The sequence below is a fragment of the Crassostrea angulata genome, chromosome 6, assembly GCF_025612915.1.
Source record: "Crassostrea angulata isolate pt1a10 chromosome 6, ASM2561291v2, whole genome shotgun sequence".
Taxonomy (NCBI): Eukaryota; Metazoa; Mollusca; class Bivalvia; order Ostreida; family Ostreidae; genus Magallana; species Magallana angulata.
The window spans coordinates 984324-1003525 of record NC_069116.1 but is presented as its reverse complement, the minus strand read 5'-3'; the positions used below and the strand labels follow the sequence as shown (position 1 = coordinate 1003525).

The 19202-nt window shown below is 32.3% G+C and overlaps 2 protein-coding genes across 3 annotated transcripts; both read right to left on the bottom strand.

Annotated features, from left to right (window-relative positions):
- Positions 1-1310: 1310 nt before the first annotated feature.
- Positions 1311-11366, bottom strand: LOC128189727 (uncharacterized). 2 transcript variants are annotated; one of them, XM_052861463.1, is made up of 5 exons: positions 11293-11366; positions 11107-11165; positions 2115-2258; positions 1787-1935; positions 1311-1614 (listed from the first exon to the last, which is right to left on the bottom strand). In XM_052861463.1, the coding sequence occupies exons 1-5, from the start codon at positions 11364-11366 to the stop codon at positions 1588-1590; spliced, it is 453 nt and encodes a 150-aa protein (XP_052717423.1). In that variant the 3' UTR covers positions 1311-1587. The 2 variants fall into 2 exon arrangements, 1 of the variants encoding a protein (XP_052717423.1); XR_008244268.1 differs by lacking the exons at positions 1311-1614; positions 11107-11165; positions 11293-11366 and having other exon boundaries at positions 1826-1902; positions 2115-2250.
- A 2772-nt stretch (positions 11367-14138) lies between these two features.
- LOC128189726 (uncharacterized) lies at positions 14139-18840 on the bottom strand. The gene is made up of 11 exons (XM_052861462.1): positions 18746-18840; positions 18576-18637; positions 18314-18496; positions 18130-18238; positions 18000-18028; positions 17046-17139; positions 16931-16959; positions 16565-16636; positions 15301-15412; positions 15116-15159; positions 14139-15019 (listed from the first exon to the last, which is right to left on the bottom strand). The coding sequence occupies exons 1-11, from the start codon at positions 18838-18840 to the stop codon at positions 14850-14852; spliced, it is 999 nt and encodes a 332-aa protein (XP_052717422.1). The 3' UTR covers positions 14139-14849.
- Positions 18841-19202: the final 362 nt, after the last annotated feature.

Genomic DNA, 19202 nt, shown 5'->3' with positions numbered 1-19202 from the left:
AATAAATAACAATGTTAAAAAGTTCACCCGGATATGAAGTTGGTAGGTACGTGATCAAATCTATATGTGTCCTTATATGAACCTAAAGAATAGCGAAAACGTTAATTCTGTCTGAACGTTTCCGTGACGTCACAATGATAAACAAAGGCGCTTATCGCTTGTCACTTGGATTATTCTAATTCGGTAATTCTAATAGTTCTGAACGATCTGTCTCTCAAACGTAATTAAAAGGAATAAACAGCAGATTTTAAAAGTTCACCCGGATAGTGAACTTTTTAATTGCTGTTTATTTCTTAGGAAACATTTTCAAAGAGCAATATTACTCTCTGACAAACACCGTTTTCGTTGTACACACTAGGAACGTCGAGAGATAGAATTGTTGATAGTTGGTATCGAAGGCAGAGATCGGTGTCTTCGGGTGATAGGGTCCGGTTTCATTTCGTTGATACTCTCTGTTTGTGAGAAAGCATAGATTTCATCCTCCACAATGGTTTTTTTGCTTGCAATGCAAGCACTCTGTTTCTTCCTTAGCAGCAGGCAACAAAACTCTTTCTCAACATGCTGATAATCATCATAAATAACTGTCAGCAAATATCTACTTTCATTGAATTGCTAGTCATTCTATTCCTACTCGATGTAGAGTAAGATTCTTCACTAAAATTACTGTTACGAAATATTTGAGAAAGACTAATGCATTGTAATCCGGGGAGCGATCAATATTTGAAGAATTATTCGTGCAACAACCTTGATAAACCCCTATATGTCGTCATAAAAGACGAACCGATAGACTGCACAGTTGAAATAACGACAATGGTAAGTTAACTGAATAGGCGGCAACGTACAAAATATGCATCGAAAGCTTGACTTTAAAAAAATGAGTCATTTTGAAAATGAATGTTTCACAATTTATCCTCAGTCAAAATTAATTTAACGCATGAATCTTGTTAACAAGTGTTTTTGACTTATATATTAAGTAACTTTTGTTCAAATAGGCAACCTGGTGACGTCACATGGAAGTATGAATGAATCTTCAAGTTATAAGAAATCGGTTTGACGCATGTGTATGCAATTCAAATTCACCAAATAAAATCGATTTTTGGCAACACAGAGACTAAAGTGAATATATAAAATCACTGCAAAAATCCTAAACAAATATATATTTTAAACTATGGAATAGACAAACATAAACCAGTCTCTGTATTTCCCTGCAGTTATGTAAAATTCTTGAATAAAATTTTACCGATTGAATTTCCAAAATTTGTGAACTTACGTTATCATAATATGACGTCACTTAATTTTTTGCACTCATGTGGACAGTGAAGTAAATCAGTATAGATTAAACATGTCATTTAGTGGTTATCTTGCATGATATTTCAATATGCAGCCTTAACAGCGCAAAATGGATTGGCTTTCAGAAAATGTATTGTTATCTTAATTTACAAACAGCACCTATTTTTTAGCAATGTTAATATTATTTGATAAGGACGATGATTTTATAAACTCGGTGGTATAAAAAACAAAATGATGAGATAGCTTGCAATGCTTTTAACTATATTCTTTCTTACTTACTTCTTTACTTAGAGTACTTTACCTGGATACAGATGCATTAATCTTCTAAAAGACTGAAATAAACGAAGCTGTTATCATTTTTAGTAAATTCATACGACTTTTAGTGAATATGCTATCAATAAATTAAAGTAAATAGAAATGTTTTGTACCGCTTTCTTAAAACAAATGTTGAACAAACGACGAATGTTATAAAGGAATTAATCAAAAGAAAGCACACCAGAATTTCTGTTTGTTTTTCATTTGACTGAATAAGCTTTTGTCTCACCGTGATTTCACATCTTTCATGCATATCTCCTTTGTCTGTTGATTCTGTGGAAACGCTCATTGAAAGGGCTGATGAAATCGTATACAAAGTTTTAAGCGGTACTTTGACATACAAATTACTTTCTTATAATTATTTTTTATAAAAATTTATTAACAATAATCTCTAACATTGTGTCAACGGATAGAAATAAAATATAAAAGACTCCCATTTAATTTGAATTTGAATTTTTTCGCATAAATGAACAAATACATGGCATTATAAAAGCTAATGGTACTCTTACTTGTCTCAATCTGTGGTGATTTACAGCCACTTTGTTTATCACACAGGTGAGCTTCACACTCACATGGCGTTAAACAGAGATAACCATAGAGTCCTGACTTACAAGGTGTTTCACAATTCCATCCAAAGCTTCCATTCATACACACTGAATAAAGGTTAACGAGAAAACTTATCTAGATTTGAGCAATATTTAAAATATATTTCGCATAGATTTTTTTAAATGCGTTTTTTTTTAAATATAAAAATGGAAAAAATTAATAGAATGATCCAAAAATTATAAATAAATTATGATGATGATATATTATTAAGCTTGGTTAGCATAGCTTAACAACCATATACATCCCATTGTTAGCGGGTTATTTTTCATTCATATCATATGAGTTAACGAAATGATCAAACCATAGCTATAAACATTACCACAAGTGTACATTTTATTTCTGCACACCACATACAATAAGAATAAGAACATGCGATTTTGTATTCATCTTATCTGTACTCGTCGTTTTTTTGTTTATAAAACCCTTTATCATATACACATTTTAACATTTTTAATGCTAGTTTTGTAATATTCCTTCGCATTAACAAAATGTGAAACACAAAGTAATACATTGTCGGACATATTGTTTATACATGTAGAGAGTTAAACATTCAGCCACTGTGTTCACATGTTGTATGTGTCGTGAAAAACAGCTGTGGTTCAACCTTCAACGATAAATGTTTTGGAATAGTCGATTGATCAATATGGGTGTGGGTAGTTTAAAATTGCATAGCGATTAATCATACTTCCGAAGTAGGAAGAATTTTTTGAAATATACCCAAATGACTGCACCACTCTTGAATCTTCTTTCCAAAATCAATATAGAGTAAAAATTGAATGAAAATCGTTTTTTTTGTTTGATACCCTGTACAGTATAAAAAAGCAAGTCTCTGATTCCTTAATGATACATTTGGCTGGTCGAGGCTATTGATTGAAATATGTGTATTATTTTTCGCCTAATCTTGATCATTCAACTACTGTTAGAAACCAAACTTTACAGTATAAGAAAATAGTCATCTGAACGCTGAATTCCTTGGTTAATGACGATGACTGACAAACATATCCCTGCTATTCATTTATATTAATCAAACAACATTTAGCATATTGATTTAAATAACTGTGATAAAATCATTAACTGATTTCTGCTTATAAAAGCAGTTTTATTTTTTTATTTTTTGAGTTCTTTTAAAAGATCAGCAGAATAAATTAAAGGCGGTAACATCAAAATATGATAACAACTAGAGCAGAGCTCGTGGCAAAGCCCCGAGTAGGTCTTCCGTTGTTGCTGCTAGTTGAAAATATATGTTATATGGTGTCAAACGATTATAATGACTAAACTTTCAGTTCTGCTTTTGTTATAAAAACGTGTTGTGATTGAAAGCCTGTATATAAAACGTGTTTTGAAACAAAGAAAGGAAGAAAATATTTTAGGAAAACTATTTGTCGAGCAGAGTTTATGTAATCGTTTCAAACATTCTTTAAAAAGTGAGATGTTTAATGGCGAGTTAAATTTTCAAGGGTAGCAAGCATTGTTATAAACAGTATGTACTCATGATTCATGTCAGGAATTGTATTTCTTTTTTAAACTGAACCCGCCTACAAAACACGTAAACCTTTCTCAAAGATAACTTCTATATTAAAATATTTCTAAATTTTTGAAGACTCTGTGCAAGTTTAGAATTGCGTGCTGACAAAATTTACAGACCCTAAAACGTACTACTACACCAAAAAAGCGTGCGGCCTACGTGCGAGAAACGTTTCGTGTAAACCTTTTAGAGTTTCATGTAAACCGTTTAGCGTTTCGGGCAAAGCGTGTAAATCGTTTCGAGTAAAGCGTGCGAGAACCGTGTGAAACGTTCATCAGATTTCATTCGGAACTCTCTGACAAGTTAATTGTTTCAAAATGGCGCCCGTGTTTTACATTACTTTAACAAAATTGAGCGAATTTTTAACAAACAAAAGAAAGGTATATATATTAAAAGACGACTAGTAACAGATAATTACATGTATATTTAACGTTTTCATGCGATGTTTCAGTACTGAAACAATATTAAAAGTCGCTATACATAAGAAATATTAAATACAGTTAGCGAAATATGATTTCTATTGGAACAAACCTAAATCAACTTTAACTTGCACGATCATGTTTTAATAAGCATGTATTTTTATTATTTATTTACATCGATAACTCTTACTGAGACCATTCGGCTGTGAACAAGCAGCACACACAACCTCGGACATCGGGTGAGACCTGCACCTGGCTAAACCTGTCAATCAAACTCTGTGTATTTGTTTTCATTGGATGGTCAGGCGTCTCTCTTTTGTCAAAAGCCAATGGAAAATTAATGACTTCAAGGTGATCGAAATACGTATTTGATGAAGCACACAATTTAAATGATAGAAAATTTATTAATTATTTGAACAAAATTAAATGTAAACATAGAAAGGTAATAAAAAAATTAATTATTATGGGAATCTATACGCATTGTACTCAATTCAAATAGATAATATTATGATTTTGTTATTTTATGTAGTAAAATCACCCTTCGAACTGTTACTCAATTACATAACAATTGATGACCTGGGGCTATAAATGTTCTGAGCTGTGTGCGCTGAAGCGACACAAGATTCTCGGTCGCATGCGGCAATTGAATTAACACAGACTGGCCGAATAAACAAAGGGGTGGGAAAGTGAAACAAAATGTTACACATAAGAAACCACCAAAAATGATTTTCGACAGATCTTGCTATCTTTTCTCCAATTAAAAAAAAATCCAGCGCGAGCACCTGTCAGCGGGGCGGGAGGAGGGGGGGGGGGGGCAGCAATGAGTTCGCTTCCACAATGAAACTACAGTAGTGATTAATATGTGACCGATAGAATCTAATCTAAAGTTGTTTAAACTCATGTGAATATTTTTTAAAATAATCATCCAATGCCTCAATTCAGGGCATTCCTTTATCGTGCTAGCACCTACCGCAAACATGTAACATGGAACTTTGATTATAATTTGATTTGATTTTTAAACTACCTTATACGCTATCGTATAAATCAATGCTTAATCAACTGTACAAGTAAAATAAATTTATCTTTTCATCTTAAACCAATATAATAGTTGAAAACATAATAAAATATAGTTGTGTCCGTGCAAAATATGAAACATAAACGCGTCATAAGGTACATGTAGAAGAACACGAACCGACCGCGGATCACTTATCCACTCGCGCCGGATCTCCTCAGCCATGTGCGAGGGATGATCATCATTTAGATGTTTAATATTTGAGGGGGGGGGGGGGGGTGTTGATTTAAAACATTAATTGTACAGTTTTTAAAGTAGTTTACATAAACAAACCAACCATTAGTTTATGTCTAACGATTTTTCTGATTTGGAGTAATATCGTTCATTAATATTCATTTACACTCAAATATTTAATTAAATATATACAAGTAGGACAAACTTTTATAACAAAAAATTTAAACAGTTCTTGTATATACGGCTATATTAACTCAAACACGTTCATATGCATGTAAGTGTAAGTCGCGGTGTGCGAATCTTGTGTATTAAATAACCGCTTACCGCTAGGTAATGCAGCCGTCGCTGATCTCCTCGGCCGTGGGCAAAGAATATATTTCGTAAAGGTACAACGCACAGAAACGCACAGCTCACAACCAAGGAAGATTTGAAAAGTTTGCAATATAATGACCTTACTCTATCAAATAGAAGTTATATATTTTAAACTTAAACCCCACAATTGATCTATGTCTATTATTGCTTTAGAGAATGACATTGCTTTTATTTATTAAATGAACTATTTCTTACTTGACATCCAATCGTTTAATCCACAAAAGATTTTGTGTAATCAAAACTAAAACAATTCTTGAGTTCGCGGCTAAATAAACTCATATATGAGAGACGCAACTCTCGTGTATTAGATAACCGCTGACCGCTAGCTAGTCCAGCCGCGAGCATGGTGACCGATTTTCTCGGCCGCGGGCGAGGGAGAGCTTACGTAATGGTACACACACACACAGCTCTGATTCAAGGTAGATTTTAAATGCATGGAGTTAATAAATAAACTGTAATGCATAGAGTTTTTTTAATTCCATATTTTGTGGTTAAAAAGAAAAGAAAAAGAATGTTTTGTTTTCCAATTGCCGTTTTTAATGATTGTGCACTATAAGAACTTATCAACAATGACTTAAACTCCAAAAAAAAAGCATGTACTCCAACAAAAAAAAAAATTCTTATAAATTAATGCCTCCTGTATAAACCAGCATACTTTCTGCGGCAACTTTATGCCAGTTGTACGCACAAAGACTTTCGTTAACTTGTCAAATGAAAACAGGTACATGTCAACATGTAAAGCTTTTTACACTCATACTACACAAATCACTTACAAAATAATATTGTTACGACCTTTATGAGATCCCAACAAACAACTTTTTCAGCGACATCCATATCAAAATCCAAACCGTTTTTGAGTTATTAAGCAAAAACTTTTAGGGGCTATTGGCCCTTAATTTAAGGGGCCAGCCCTTTTTTATTGGTGTCAAATGAAAGCCCTTGATATTCTGCACAACTTTTATTCTGCATGTCTTAACAAAATATTTTTCGTTAAAAAGATATAAAGGAAAATATGTCTAAATTTTTGCACTTTTTTGAATCCTGTTTTTTGACCCCCTACCTTTTCCTAAATAAGGAACGTAATCCAAAAACAAAAACCGATGTATACAACTTCAATGTCTTTGTTATTCAAATTCGTTAGATTCCCATTCCCTGCTATCATAGTCTCGGAGCCTTTGTCTGGAAACCAAAGGCCCTAAAACATTTTAAAAGGGGAATAACTCGTTAACGGAAAAGGAATTCTAACTTTTATGAATTGATGAAGATAGTGATTTGTAAAGTAAATTAGCCCTGAAAATGTGAGCAAAATCCATTCAGAAATGAGCACGATATGAAGCCTCAAAGTTCGCGTCTAGGAAGAAAAAAAAAAAAAAGAACTAGAGCAAAGCTCGTTGCAAAGCAACGAGTGGGTCTTCCGTTAATGTTGGAAGTAAAGCTGAAAGTTCCTGTAAGAAGCAGAGCTCTTAAACCAATAACAAGAGTAACTAAAATAAAAAGATGAAAAATCGAATATTCCTGGTACGACTTAACAAAATACGAATGATTTTAAGTACGACTTAACAAAAACCTTTCCGATTTCAAGAACGACTTAACAAAAAAAATCCGAATGTGTTACAGTACGACTTAACAATTATTTATGGTACGAGTTAATTTTACTTTGAACATTACGCTATTTTTTAAACCAAGGACGCGGAATCAAAATTTCCGGAAAAATCAATTTTTAAACCCCGATATCTCTGAAATGCATCATCCGATTTTAAAACGGTTTTCAGTGTTAGATTCAACTTGATAAGGTCTACAAAACACATATTCATTTTTGATTTGATCAGAAAATTCATTTTTTCGAAAAATTTGATTTACTTCCGGTTTCGACCGGAAGTGACGGATTTTGATTTCCAGCCTTATTATAAAGGCAAAACGATAAATATGTAAGCACGAAAAATTTCAACTTTCTATCTTGAAGCGTTTTTGAAAAAAGCTGCGGACAAAATGACTTTTTGAAAATTTTAAAAATGACGTAACGTAAAAACGGAAGTGACGTTACCTTAGAAACTTTAACATCTTTGAGGCATTATAATTGCACATAATCTCTGAAAGTTTCATAAAAATCGGTAATAAACTTTTTGAGTTATGAAGCCGAAAAGAAGTCAGAAAAAAAAGAAAAAGTATAATAACTAGAGCAAAGCTCGTTGCAAAGCAACGAGTGGGTCTTCCGTTATTGTCGAAAGTAAAGCTGGAAGTTCCTGTAAAAAGCAGATCTTTTAAACCAATAACAAGAGTAGCTAAAATTAAAAAATGAAAAAAAATCGAATTATTCCTGGTACGACTTAACAAAAAACGAATGATTTTAAGTACGACTTAACAAAAACCTTTCCGATTTCAAGTACGACTTAACAAAAAAAATCCGAATGTGTTCAAGAACGACTTAACAATTATTTTTGGTACGACTTAATTTCACTTTGAACATTACGCTATTTTTTAAACCAAGGACGCGGAATCAAAATTTCCGGAAAAATCAATTATTGAACCCCGATATCTCTGTAATGCATCGTCCGATTTTAAAACAGCATTCAGTGTTAGATTCAGCTTAATAAGTTTTACAAAACACGTTTTCATTTATGATTTGATCAGAAAATTCATTTTTTCGAAAAATTTGTTTCACTTTCGGTTTCGACTGGAAGTGACAGATTTTTATTTTGAGCCTTATTACAGAGGTAAATCGACGAAATCATAAGCATTGAAAATTTCAAGCCTCTATCTTAAAGCGTTTTTGAGAAACGCCGCGGACAAAATGACTTTTTGAAAATTTTAAAAATGACGTTACGTCAAAACCGAAGTGAGGTTGTCAAGAAAACTTTAACATCTTTGAGATATAATAGTTACACATTATCTCTGAAAGTTTCATAAAAATCGGTCAAAAACTTTTTGAGTAATGAAGCCGAAAAGGAGTCAGAAAAAAAAAGAAAAAGTATAATAACTAGAGCAAAGCTCGTTGCTAAGCAACGAGTGGGTCTTCCGATAATGGCGGAAGTAAAGCTGGAAGTTCCCGTAAGAAGCAGAGCTCTTGAACCAATAACAAGAGTAACTTAAATAAAAAGATGAAAAAATCGAATTATTCCTGGTACGACTTAACAAAATCCGAATGATTTTAAGTACGACTTAACAAAACCCTTCTTGATTTCAAGAGCGACTTAACAAAAAAAATCCGAATGTGTTCAAGTACGACTTAACAATTATTTTTGGTACGAGTTAACTTTACTTTGAACATTACACTATTTATTAAACCAAGGACGCGGAAACAAAATTTCCGGAAAAATCAATTTTTAAACCCCGATATCTCTTTAATGCATTGTCCGATTTTAAAATGGATTTCAGTGTTAGATTCAGCTTGATAAGCTCTATAAAACACATATTCATTTTTGATTTGATCAGAAAATTCATTTTTTCGAAAAATTTGTTTCACTTCCGGTTTCGACCGTAAGTGACGGATTTTTATTTCCAGCCTTATTGCACATGTAAATTGCCAAATTCATAACCACAGAAAATTTCAAGACTCTATCTTAAAGCGTTTTTGAGAAACGTCGCGGACAAAATTACTTTTTTTAAAGTTTAAAAATGACGTAACGTCAAAACGGGAGTGACGTTGTTATGGAAACTTGAACATCTTTGAGGCATTATAATTGCACATAATCCCTGAAAGTTTCCATTAAATAAGTTGAAAACTTTTTGAGTTATGAAGCCGAAAAGGAGTCAGAAAAAAAAGAAAAAGAAAAAAAAATAACTAGAGCAAAGCTCGTTGCAAAGCAACGAGTGGGTCTTCCGTTAATGTCGGAAGTAAAGCTAGAAGTTCCTGTAAGAAGCAGAGCTCTAAAACCGATAACAAGAGTAACTAAAATAAAAAGATGAAAAAATCGAATTATTCCTGGTACGACTTAACAAAATACGAATGATTTTAAGTACGACTTAACAAAAACCTTTCCGATTTCAAGAACGACTTAACAAAAAAAATCCGAATGTGTTACTGTACAACTTAACAATTATTTTTGGTATGAGTTAATTTTACTTTGTACATTACGCTATTTTTTAAACCAAGGACGCGGAATCAAAATTTCCGGAAAAATCAATTTTTAAACCCCGATATCTCTGTAATGCATCGTCCGATTTTAATACGGCTTTCAGGTTTAGATTCAGATTAATAAGCTCTACAAAACACATATTCATTTTTAATTTGATCAGAAAATTCATTTTTTCGAAAATTTTGTTCCATTTCCGGTTTCGACCGAAAGTGACAGATTTTTATTTCCGGCCTTATTACAGAGGTAAATCGACCAAATCATAACCATTGAAAATTTCAAGCCTCTATCTTAAAGCGTTTTTGAGAAAAGTCCGGGACAAAATGACTTTTTGAAATTTTTAAAAATGACGTTACGTCAAAACGGAGGTGACGTTCTCTTTAAAACTTAAACATTTTTGAGGGACGCCAACTCGCAAAAATCTCTGAAAATTTCATGAAAATCGGTTTAAAACCTTTTGAGTTATGAAGCAAAAAAGGAGTCAGAAGAAAAGAAAAAGAATAATAATAATAATAATAAAAAGAAACAATAGAATAACAAGAGGGTCTTCCGTTGGAAACGGAAGACCCTAATAAAAAGAAACCGAAGAATAACAAGAGGGTCTTCCGTTAGAAACGGAAGACCCTAATAATAAAAAGAAACCGAAGAATAACAAGAGGGTCTTCCGTTGAAAACGGAAGACCCTAAAAATAAGAATAATCTTAACCCGCACAATAATAGAAAGGTCTTCCGTTGGAAACGGAAGACCTTAATAACACTTCTCTGGAGAACAGCGTTTACGTATATAGCGTTATTGAGACAAATGCTATTTCATACACAATATACATTAACATATAAGAAATGCATTTATTTTATAAATATGAAAAAAAAATTATCTGTTTTCTAATGCGTATTTATTTGTTTATAAATATTCCATAGGTTGTGTCTTCTGAAAAAACTAAACAGAGTTATTTTTCACGGGTAAGATGCTCGATGCTAAAATATATAGCTATCCTAAAACAAGAAAAAATTGGTCAGTTGATTTACCATAATTATAATATAACTGCTGTTTGAGTGAACTCTAGACCTGCGGAAACGATGTTTTTCTTGTTGCACTAGGCCAGGTTAACGATGACGAGCAAGGCATTGATATATTTTTACTAGATATGCGATAATAGCAAGTTCTACATACAAGCTGAAATGCAGACTAATAGGGATATATATGCAGAAATAGAAAAAGAGATTAAGAATACAGAGAAAATGTAACAAAATCATTCATACCTGTACATTCTTTAGATTTTTCGTTAAAATATTCATTGTAGCAGCATGTTGTATAACCCCTTAAAGAATATAATTTTTGTATGAACCTTATTGCTGGAAAGTAAACAGTGACAAAGTATTCATATGTTGAAATTAGAAAAATGCATAATTACATGTAAATGTAAATGAATAATGAAAATCGCTTACCTGTAACAGGGGGTTGTAAAAACAACAGCAAAATAGATGTAAATAATCTCAAATAAAAGCCACATGCGAGACATGGTGTCTTAACGGTAGATTCTTTCTTTGGAATAAATATTAGTAGTTCGGAGTTTTGGGAGAAACAAACAACGATGATATGTCGAGCTTCAGAGTTAAGTAGAAAGTATATTCATTTAAGTTGCCACAACTCGTACGATTTACAAAAACATGACACGAAGAGGAACATTATGTATCTTTCCTTATTATTTTTTTATAATAAAGGTCGCACGTTTAACTTAAATGCTCACTTACTCTATGAAGTTCTATACGAATACGGAACTTTTTAGCTGAAGCTTGGTATACTATTTCGGTTTCAGATTTTCCTTTAGGATTGTAAACAACCATTACAGGCCTTATCCTTTACGTCATCACCGATAAAAAAACAAGAAACCAAAGTTTACACTGAAAAATGTATTTTGAAAAAAGCTATCAATTTTTTTTTTATAAGGAAATAATAGGCATCGTTCCATGGAATAAATCATCTGGAAAAATGACAAAATTAAAAAAAGCATTAGCTACTAGTTTCCAAAAATACACTCTCTCTCCCTCTCTCTCTCATTTCTCTCTCTCTCTCTCTCTCTCTCTCTCTCTCTCTCTCTCTCTCTCTCTCTCGTTTCCACTGTGTTTTGTGCTACATTTATCTAACTAAGTATTATGCGTATATCTAATACTTTTAAATTAGCTCATGTATTTTTCAAGCACGTTATCTCAATCAAGCAGAATTATATTTTATATTTTTTAAGAGACGTGTTTTAATTTTGGTTACATTTCCTCCACCACTGATGAAATAATGAACTTTTATTTTTATGTCTTCCTGCTATGAAATGTGGTTACAACATATAGAGGATTATGCAGAGTCAGACGGAAAGAGAAAAAATAAAGAGAAAGTATAGCTAGATCATTCATACCTGTCTTCTTTTAAATTTTCGTTAACATATTCATTGTATCAGCATGTTATATGAATTTATGAATATTGTCCATGTGTGTTATCATTTATTTCTGTACATTTTTTTAATCAATTCATGGATAAAAATTGAAATCGCACAAAAAGAAATAAAAACGCAACAACAAAATACGGTAAACAAACTTTTTTTTGCGTGCGAGAAATTTTCGCAAGGTTTTCGAGAACCTCCTTGTCGGGAATATTTATTGCCGTGGACCAGCATTTGCCTTTTATTGTTTTACAAAAACAAAGGTGGACAAGGATTTGTCGGGAAAATTAGTTGCGAAATAAAGTCGTCGCGAAAAAAGTTGGTGTACAGTAAAAGTTAAATATCGTCCGTGGTAACCACAAACAAGACGTGGTATATCCACCAGTTGGTGCGATTTTGCTTAATATGTATAAGTCATTACGAGTTGTCAAGAAAAAGAAACTATGTTAAAATGTCGTGATTGGGAATTTAGAAAACAAAATATTTCTACTTAAGTTGTCACTATTCGTATTAAAGCAGGACATAAAAAGGGAAGTTTAGATAGTCTTTCCTCATTATTTGTATCAAATCAAGGAAGCACATTTAACATTTACACAGTACATTTGTTACACGGAAATATGCGGCTCATGCACAACAAACAACAAATTATTTTGATTCTCATGTTTTCTCTTAAAATAGTCAGTACGTAATATTCTTTTTTAACTGCAAAACACAAATAAGCATCGGAATGTTCTTATAGACACTTGGCTGAACTACCAGTCTAGAGTTCGGCAGGAGGTTTTCATTGTCGTATTGAAAAGTGTATTAGAGATTACAAAATTTTTGAATTTATCAGAATTTGTTTTACGGAGGGGGAAGATTCATATTTCGTATAATGTTGATATTATTTAGTTTACAACAAACATTTGGTATTAAATGATTATTTCAGATTTGATCTCGGCATTTGTTATAGCCGGAGTGGCTCTGGTTGATGTAATATATGAGGGGTAATACCAAGGCCATGATAAAAGCATCAATATTTACAATCTTTTCAAGCATATCTTTTACAACATATCCCATAGCATAGCATAGCATTTGAATCTTTAAGCATAGCATTGGAATGTCAAACTATAACAAACAATCTCATAGATTCTCATTCGTCCTATCATACCATGGCCTACCATAGCATAGCATGGTAAATGATTTTAACTCGGTTTTAAATGCTTTTACTTAAAAGAATCCGTGTTCACAATGCAGATTAGTGCTTAACTTTGGTTTCTTTTTATTTTACTTCGAAATGTGTGGAACTGTTCTGTTTATGGAGTTGTGTTTGCTTAAACATCATAGTATACCATAACATAGCATACCGTATTGTTAAACCCTTTATTTAAATTTATCGTAGCATGACTTAGAAATCTTTTAGAACTGCATTAAATTTTTTTAGCATATCATTTAAATCACATACAATAGTATAGCATAAGATTTTCAATAGGTGTGCATGAAATCATTTAAAGCGCACACTTCTCTAATAACCCTTCACTAAAGATTTTATTTGAAGATAATTTAATACAGTAGCTATAGTTTACTAAACTCTTTTGTCTTTAAAGCAAAGTTGAATTACACAGTTTGAATACATAGACAAATAGATATGCCTTCACATATTTATAGTTAAATTATGTCTAGTTTTTATCTAATATATAGTCTAATGATCAAGCAAGTTGTGGTTGTTATACTGGCTCTACAAGAAGCACATATACTGCATTTTTCTTGTATTCATCATTGTGATTCATTTAAGAGTGATATATATTTTGGTTTTTATTTACCATTTGTATATTATTGTAGAAAGAAAAAAAACAATTCTTATTGATTAGATGCATTTTTATTGAACAACTTTTATCTTTGAAACATTTTTAGAAACTGTTTTTAACATGGCCTTAAAAGGTTTTGATGTAAAGAATGGTACATAACGAAAATAATTCAAAATGTTGCACAACGTTTTTCAATAGAAAAAATGTGACATACAAATGATTTGTCAAACCTTGATTATTTACAATATCTTCAAACAGCATTTTCCACAATAAACGTACAATTCTTTAAACAAGTAATAAGTTAATCAAACTAGTTAGAAAACAGGCACTCCAGAATCTCGCATGTATTACTGTGGAATCATTAGAATTCGTGGTGGCTCAATTTTCGTTGAATTTGTGGGTAGCCCTTCCCCACGAATTTACATCCTCGACGAAAACAAATTTTGAAAGAGATTGTTATCTTATTGAAACTGAAAGCCGACGCATCCACGAAATTACATCCCCATGAATAAGCAAAAAACTCACAATCCACGAAAATATGACCCCACGAATTTGAATGATTCCACAGTATGAATATGATTTGATCGGATTGATTAAATATCTTTTTTTAGATGATGTTCTGTCAGGCGTAACTACAACATTATACGTAACGATAGTACGTAACATTGTAACAGCTATAGTTTCAAATAATTTTTTTCTTCTTTAAGTATAAAAGGTTTCTGGAATACTCAGCATCAAAAATGCCTATTTCCTAGACGATCAGATATGTTGCATTTAATTTGGCTTACACCGTACTTGTCGCGGCCATTTCTAAGCTATTGGTGGTCATATATCCCGATCGTCTCCCATTCGCTGTTCGGGGGTCAAATCTCCTTAGAGACGAGTATCCACGATCCAGAGTTGTCCGCATCTGATTGTAAGCCATGGAACTCCTATATGGAAACAGCTTTATCCCTATCATAAATGAAGATCGCATATTCTTTGAAGAAGCCTTTTTTCTAGACTCTAGGCTATTTTGTATCAGGTGTTTTTATTTGAAAAGATACATACCTTTTGGGAGTTTATCTTTTCTTGAACCTTTCAAAACGTACCACCTGAGTGAGTTAAAATTGTAATTATTTTTTTCTATTTAATAGATTTTCAATACAATGAAAAATATTTTCGCCCATAAGAATTAAACATTCTTAACTATTTAAGAATCTGAATGAACCAGGACACTTTGCGGAATAACTTACGCTATCAGTATGATGATGATTACTAGTCCAAGAACCAACAGAAACAAAGCAACTACCACCAATGTTAGAAGCGGCCATATACTACGGATGGGGAGGTCCAGCTCCTGTCTACCTAAAATATTCAAACTCAGGTAAAAGTAAAATTTTATTTGATCTTCCAATAAATATCAATAACTTTGCCAAACAACAAATACTAGAACATAAAAATATGATTATTAAGGTTTTATATTTTTTTATTTTATTATTTTAGTTTGTCTGAGAAAACATTTAACACTGTGCCAGATCATTGTACCAGTGGGAAGGTGGCAACTGTGCATTCGTTTTAACAAAAATCTAAAGTTGTCAATAATCAGTTAGATAGAGGGCATAACACTTTTAATTAGTGTATCACGCCTGACTGGTGGATCATTTACCTAAGTTAAAACAATGATTCCTTCCAAAGAAGTTATTTTTCTATAGAATACTTATAATCAAGTTCTGTAGAGCTCTTAAATGATAAAGGTATTTCTGAAAGGGTAAGAAATTAAGCAGGGATTTTAATACCATATAAGTGGGTTTTTTTTTTAATGTAGATCTTTATTGAAAAAAACTTTATTTCCAGTAGATTCTTACCAAGTATTACTACAGGAGAACTGTCTTCATATAAAATATCAAAGTACTGAAGAACCGTCGGGAGTTTATTTAATCAATTATTATCAATTTAAAAATCAAAGAAATGTTTTTTTGCTTGGCAAATAGTTTCTAATCTGTATTTGAATTACGCATTTTTTAAAGCATGAATTCTCGAACTTTTCCGACAAGAATTTAGGTAAAACTTTACATGAATCATGTTGTGTAGTATTTAAAGATAAAATTAATTCCATCAAACTGTGTATCAGTAATCGAAATTGAACTCTAGTATCGTTCAACCAGACGCTCGGCTGTCTCCGTTAATCTCCGACTACAAAGAGAGACTTTCTGCTTGTGCTTTGTGATGATTTGTGCTTAGGTCCAAACACTGTTTCTCTTTTGCTTTGCCTGAGTAACTGCATAGGAGAGTTTATTAAAATCAACTCCCAAAAAAAAAATTAGTCACCTTACAAAAACATATCAATAACAGAGAGGTTATTAAGGTTTGAAACAATGGTTTATCGCATGACATATACGATTTTTCGGACAGTGCAATTTGAGTGCAAAAATACCACTATGGCACTGGCATTATTGCTTGGCACAGTGTTGTTTTTTCTTTGTCAAAGGAAAAGTATATATACAGCAAAGAATATACCAGTGGCGTAAAATGGAGACGTTCTTATCAATTGGAGCTTTCCCTGCACAGTGGTTTGTCTAAGATTTGTAACTGTGCACAAAAAAAGTGTTACATTTTAAGAACTTCATCTCTTTCATAAATAAAAAAGCGAAATGAAAACTTTTACGAAAAATGACAATAACAAACCGCCAACCGCCTAAAAACATTTTTTTCATGAAAAAAAATGAAAAGAAAAATATATCAATTGATTTTATTTTTATCGTGATATTCACTGCCATTTTGGAATTTTATAATATTTTATGGTTGTTACACTGGCTATAGTAAATAGTATTATTTTGTAACCATTAGCTAGATATATTCACTAGCTTTCAAAAAAAGCATTACCTTTTGTAGAAATCCGTTCTTTGATGTATCTGTATAATAGATACCTTAATTAACACATTCAAAGCAAGCAGAAAAAATCGACGAAATGATACTTTGATTGTAAACTTAGCCATACCTGGTTTGATATGAAACACGAGACTGTGTTGATTTTGTAACAAAAATCGAAACCTGACGAGGTGTACTGGTGTCAGAGCTGAATCTTGGTGTAACTATTCTATAAGAAATATCAATACTTTTATATCAACACGTTTGTCCAAAGCTGACATGAATTCATTAATACGCATTATTTCCCTATTATTTTCGGATACCGCCATATTAGTTTTCTATCAATATGCTCATCGCCACTACACCCTATATATGGTCAATAGCACTATTCATGCTTTACCGCATTCAGGTATGCCATACACCCGAACACGTTACATTGGACGAAGAAGGCGTTTTGAACAAAAATAGTATGTCAACCACTACATGGACAAGGAATATCTAAATGAACGACGAAACAAGACGTAACCTCGCATATGAACAAACCGCACATTGTGGCAGATCGAGCAATGTCAGTGATCGTATGGATTTTTCAAACGAGGCATTCTTGTAGAAACCAATGGATACGATGTTACGTTGTTACTTTGTTGAAATTACTATCGTTTATCTACTGTGTTGGATGAAGTGCCGCCGGGGTATTCAAAAAGATGCAGACGTTAAGCTCTCTGTATGAACGACACACGTGTTTGATGTGCATGCAAAGGCAGCACTATCTGTAAATATTATTGCGAATACCTTGGAAAATCTTTAAAGGAATAAATATCTTTTTTTTAAATTTTGGTTTCCTTTATTACAAGTATTTTATTACAATGTGTATTTTATGCGTTTAGAAGTCCTTGCAACGTGAATGCCTCGATCGAAAAGCAACCACCGTATCTTTCTCAACGGGTATATATACCCCAGTGGCAGTGTTGAAACGATCGAAACTAATAAGGCGACCAAATGCTTTTATGAATTCATGTTAGCTTTAATATCGTCTGTTTTTTGTCTATCCTTTTATTTATCATGATTATGAAGTTGCACATACTTGTTTGTGTTATCCTATTTTCTCTTTTCCTGTAATTAATATAAGTTAATTTATTTGTAGAGTCTTACTTACGATACATGGTAATGATAAAAAAATAAGCAGGAATAGAATATATTTATAACTATTGTACCTTGTAGTATTGATTAATTCCAAAGTGTTGGATCTTCGATTTTCTGTGTAACGTAAACTGAAGAACTGCTGTTCACGAATACCGATTGTTCGTTGTGGGTCTTTTAAACCTTCAAATAGTAATTTAATCAATTTTCTTGTACACTAATCATTACTGATAAATAGTTCAATAAAAATTTCAAGGCGTTCACCATAATGTTTTGTAGATGTGTCCATCACTGCTTTCACGGTTGAACCTGTTCTTGGACAGCCAATCACTGGGTCACAGTCTTTTGCCAAGCAAAAACATGGTTGTCGACACAGATCTCCGTAGTAACCAGCGACACATTTTTCTTGACAGTTCCATCCTATACTTCCGGAGTCGCACACTAATAATTAAATCATGTCGTCATTTTGATTATTGAATTATTTCTTATTGTAAAAATAAACAATAGCAAAGAAAAATACCTTTGCATAAATTGGTGACTGGATCTTGGAATTCATTGTAGCAACAAGGCAGGTCTGGAACTCTGTTTTCGGATAAAACAAAAGGAAAACACACTAAAGAAACAAAGTTGAAATCGAAAATACATTCTTGGAGAGAAAAAAAATTGAAACAGCAATACGTATTCTCTTACCTTCTGCAGCCAGAATTAGAAGAAATGACTGATACAAACGAAATATAGAGCGTCCATAAAAGTATATTTTGTTGTAAGCTGGGCTTCATGTTCATATGCAGTTGTTGCTTTTCAGGAGCTAATTTAGATTTGTATGATTAAAACATCCTTATTTTGAATATAAAACCAATGTGCACAAATGCAGCACTAAATGAAATGAAATTTAAATGATTTATTTGCGTAAATCATCAAATGTACAACTTAGCCTGAATGCCCCATTGAAAAGCAAAAGCTTTATATTCATATACAGTTGATTTTTGACGATATAAACAAACAGACTATGTTTGAAATGGTTTGTTTCAGAGCTTCAGATCAAAGTTTCTAGTTTACATCTTTGAGCATCTTAAATAATAAGGTATTCGAAGACTGTATAATTTTTTCTGTTGAAACACTACATTTATCAATAAAATATGCAATA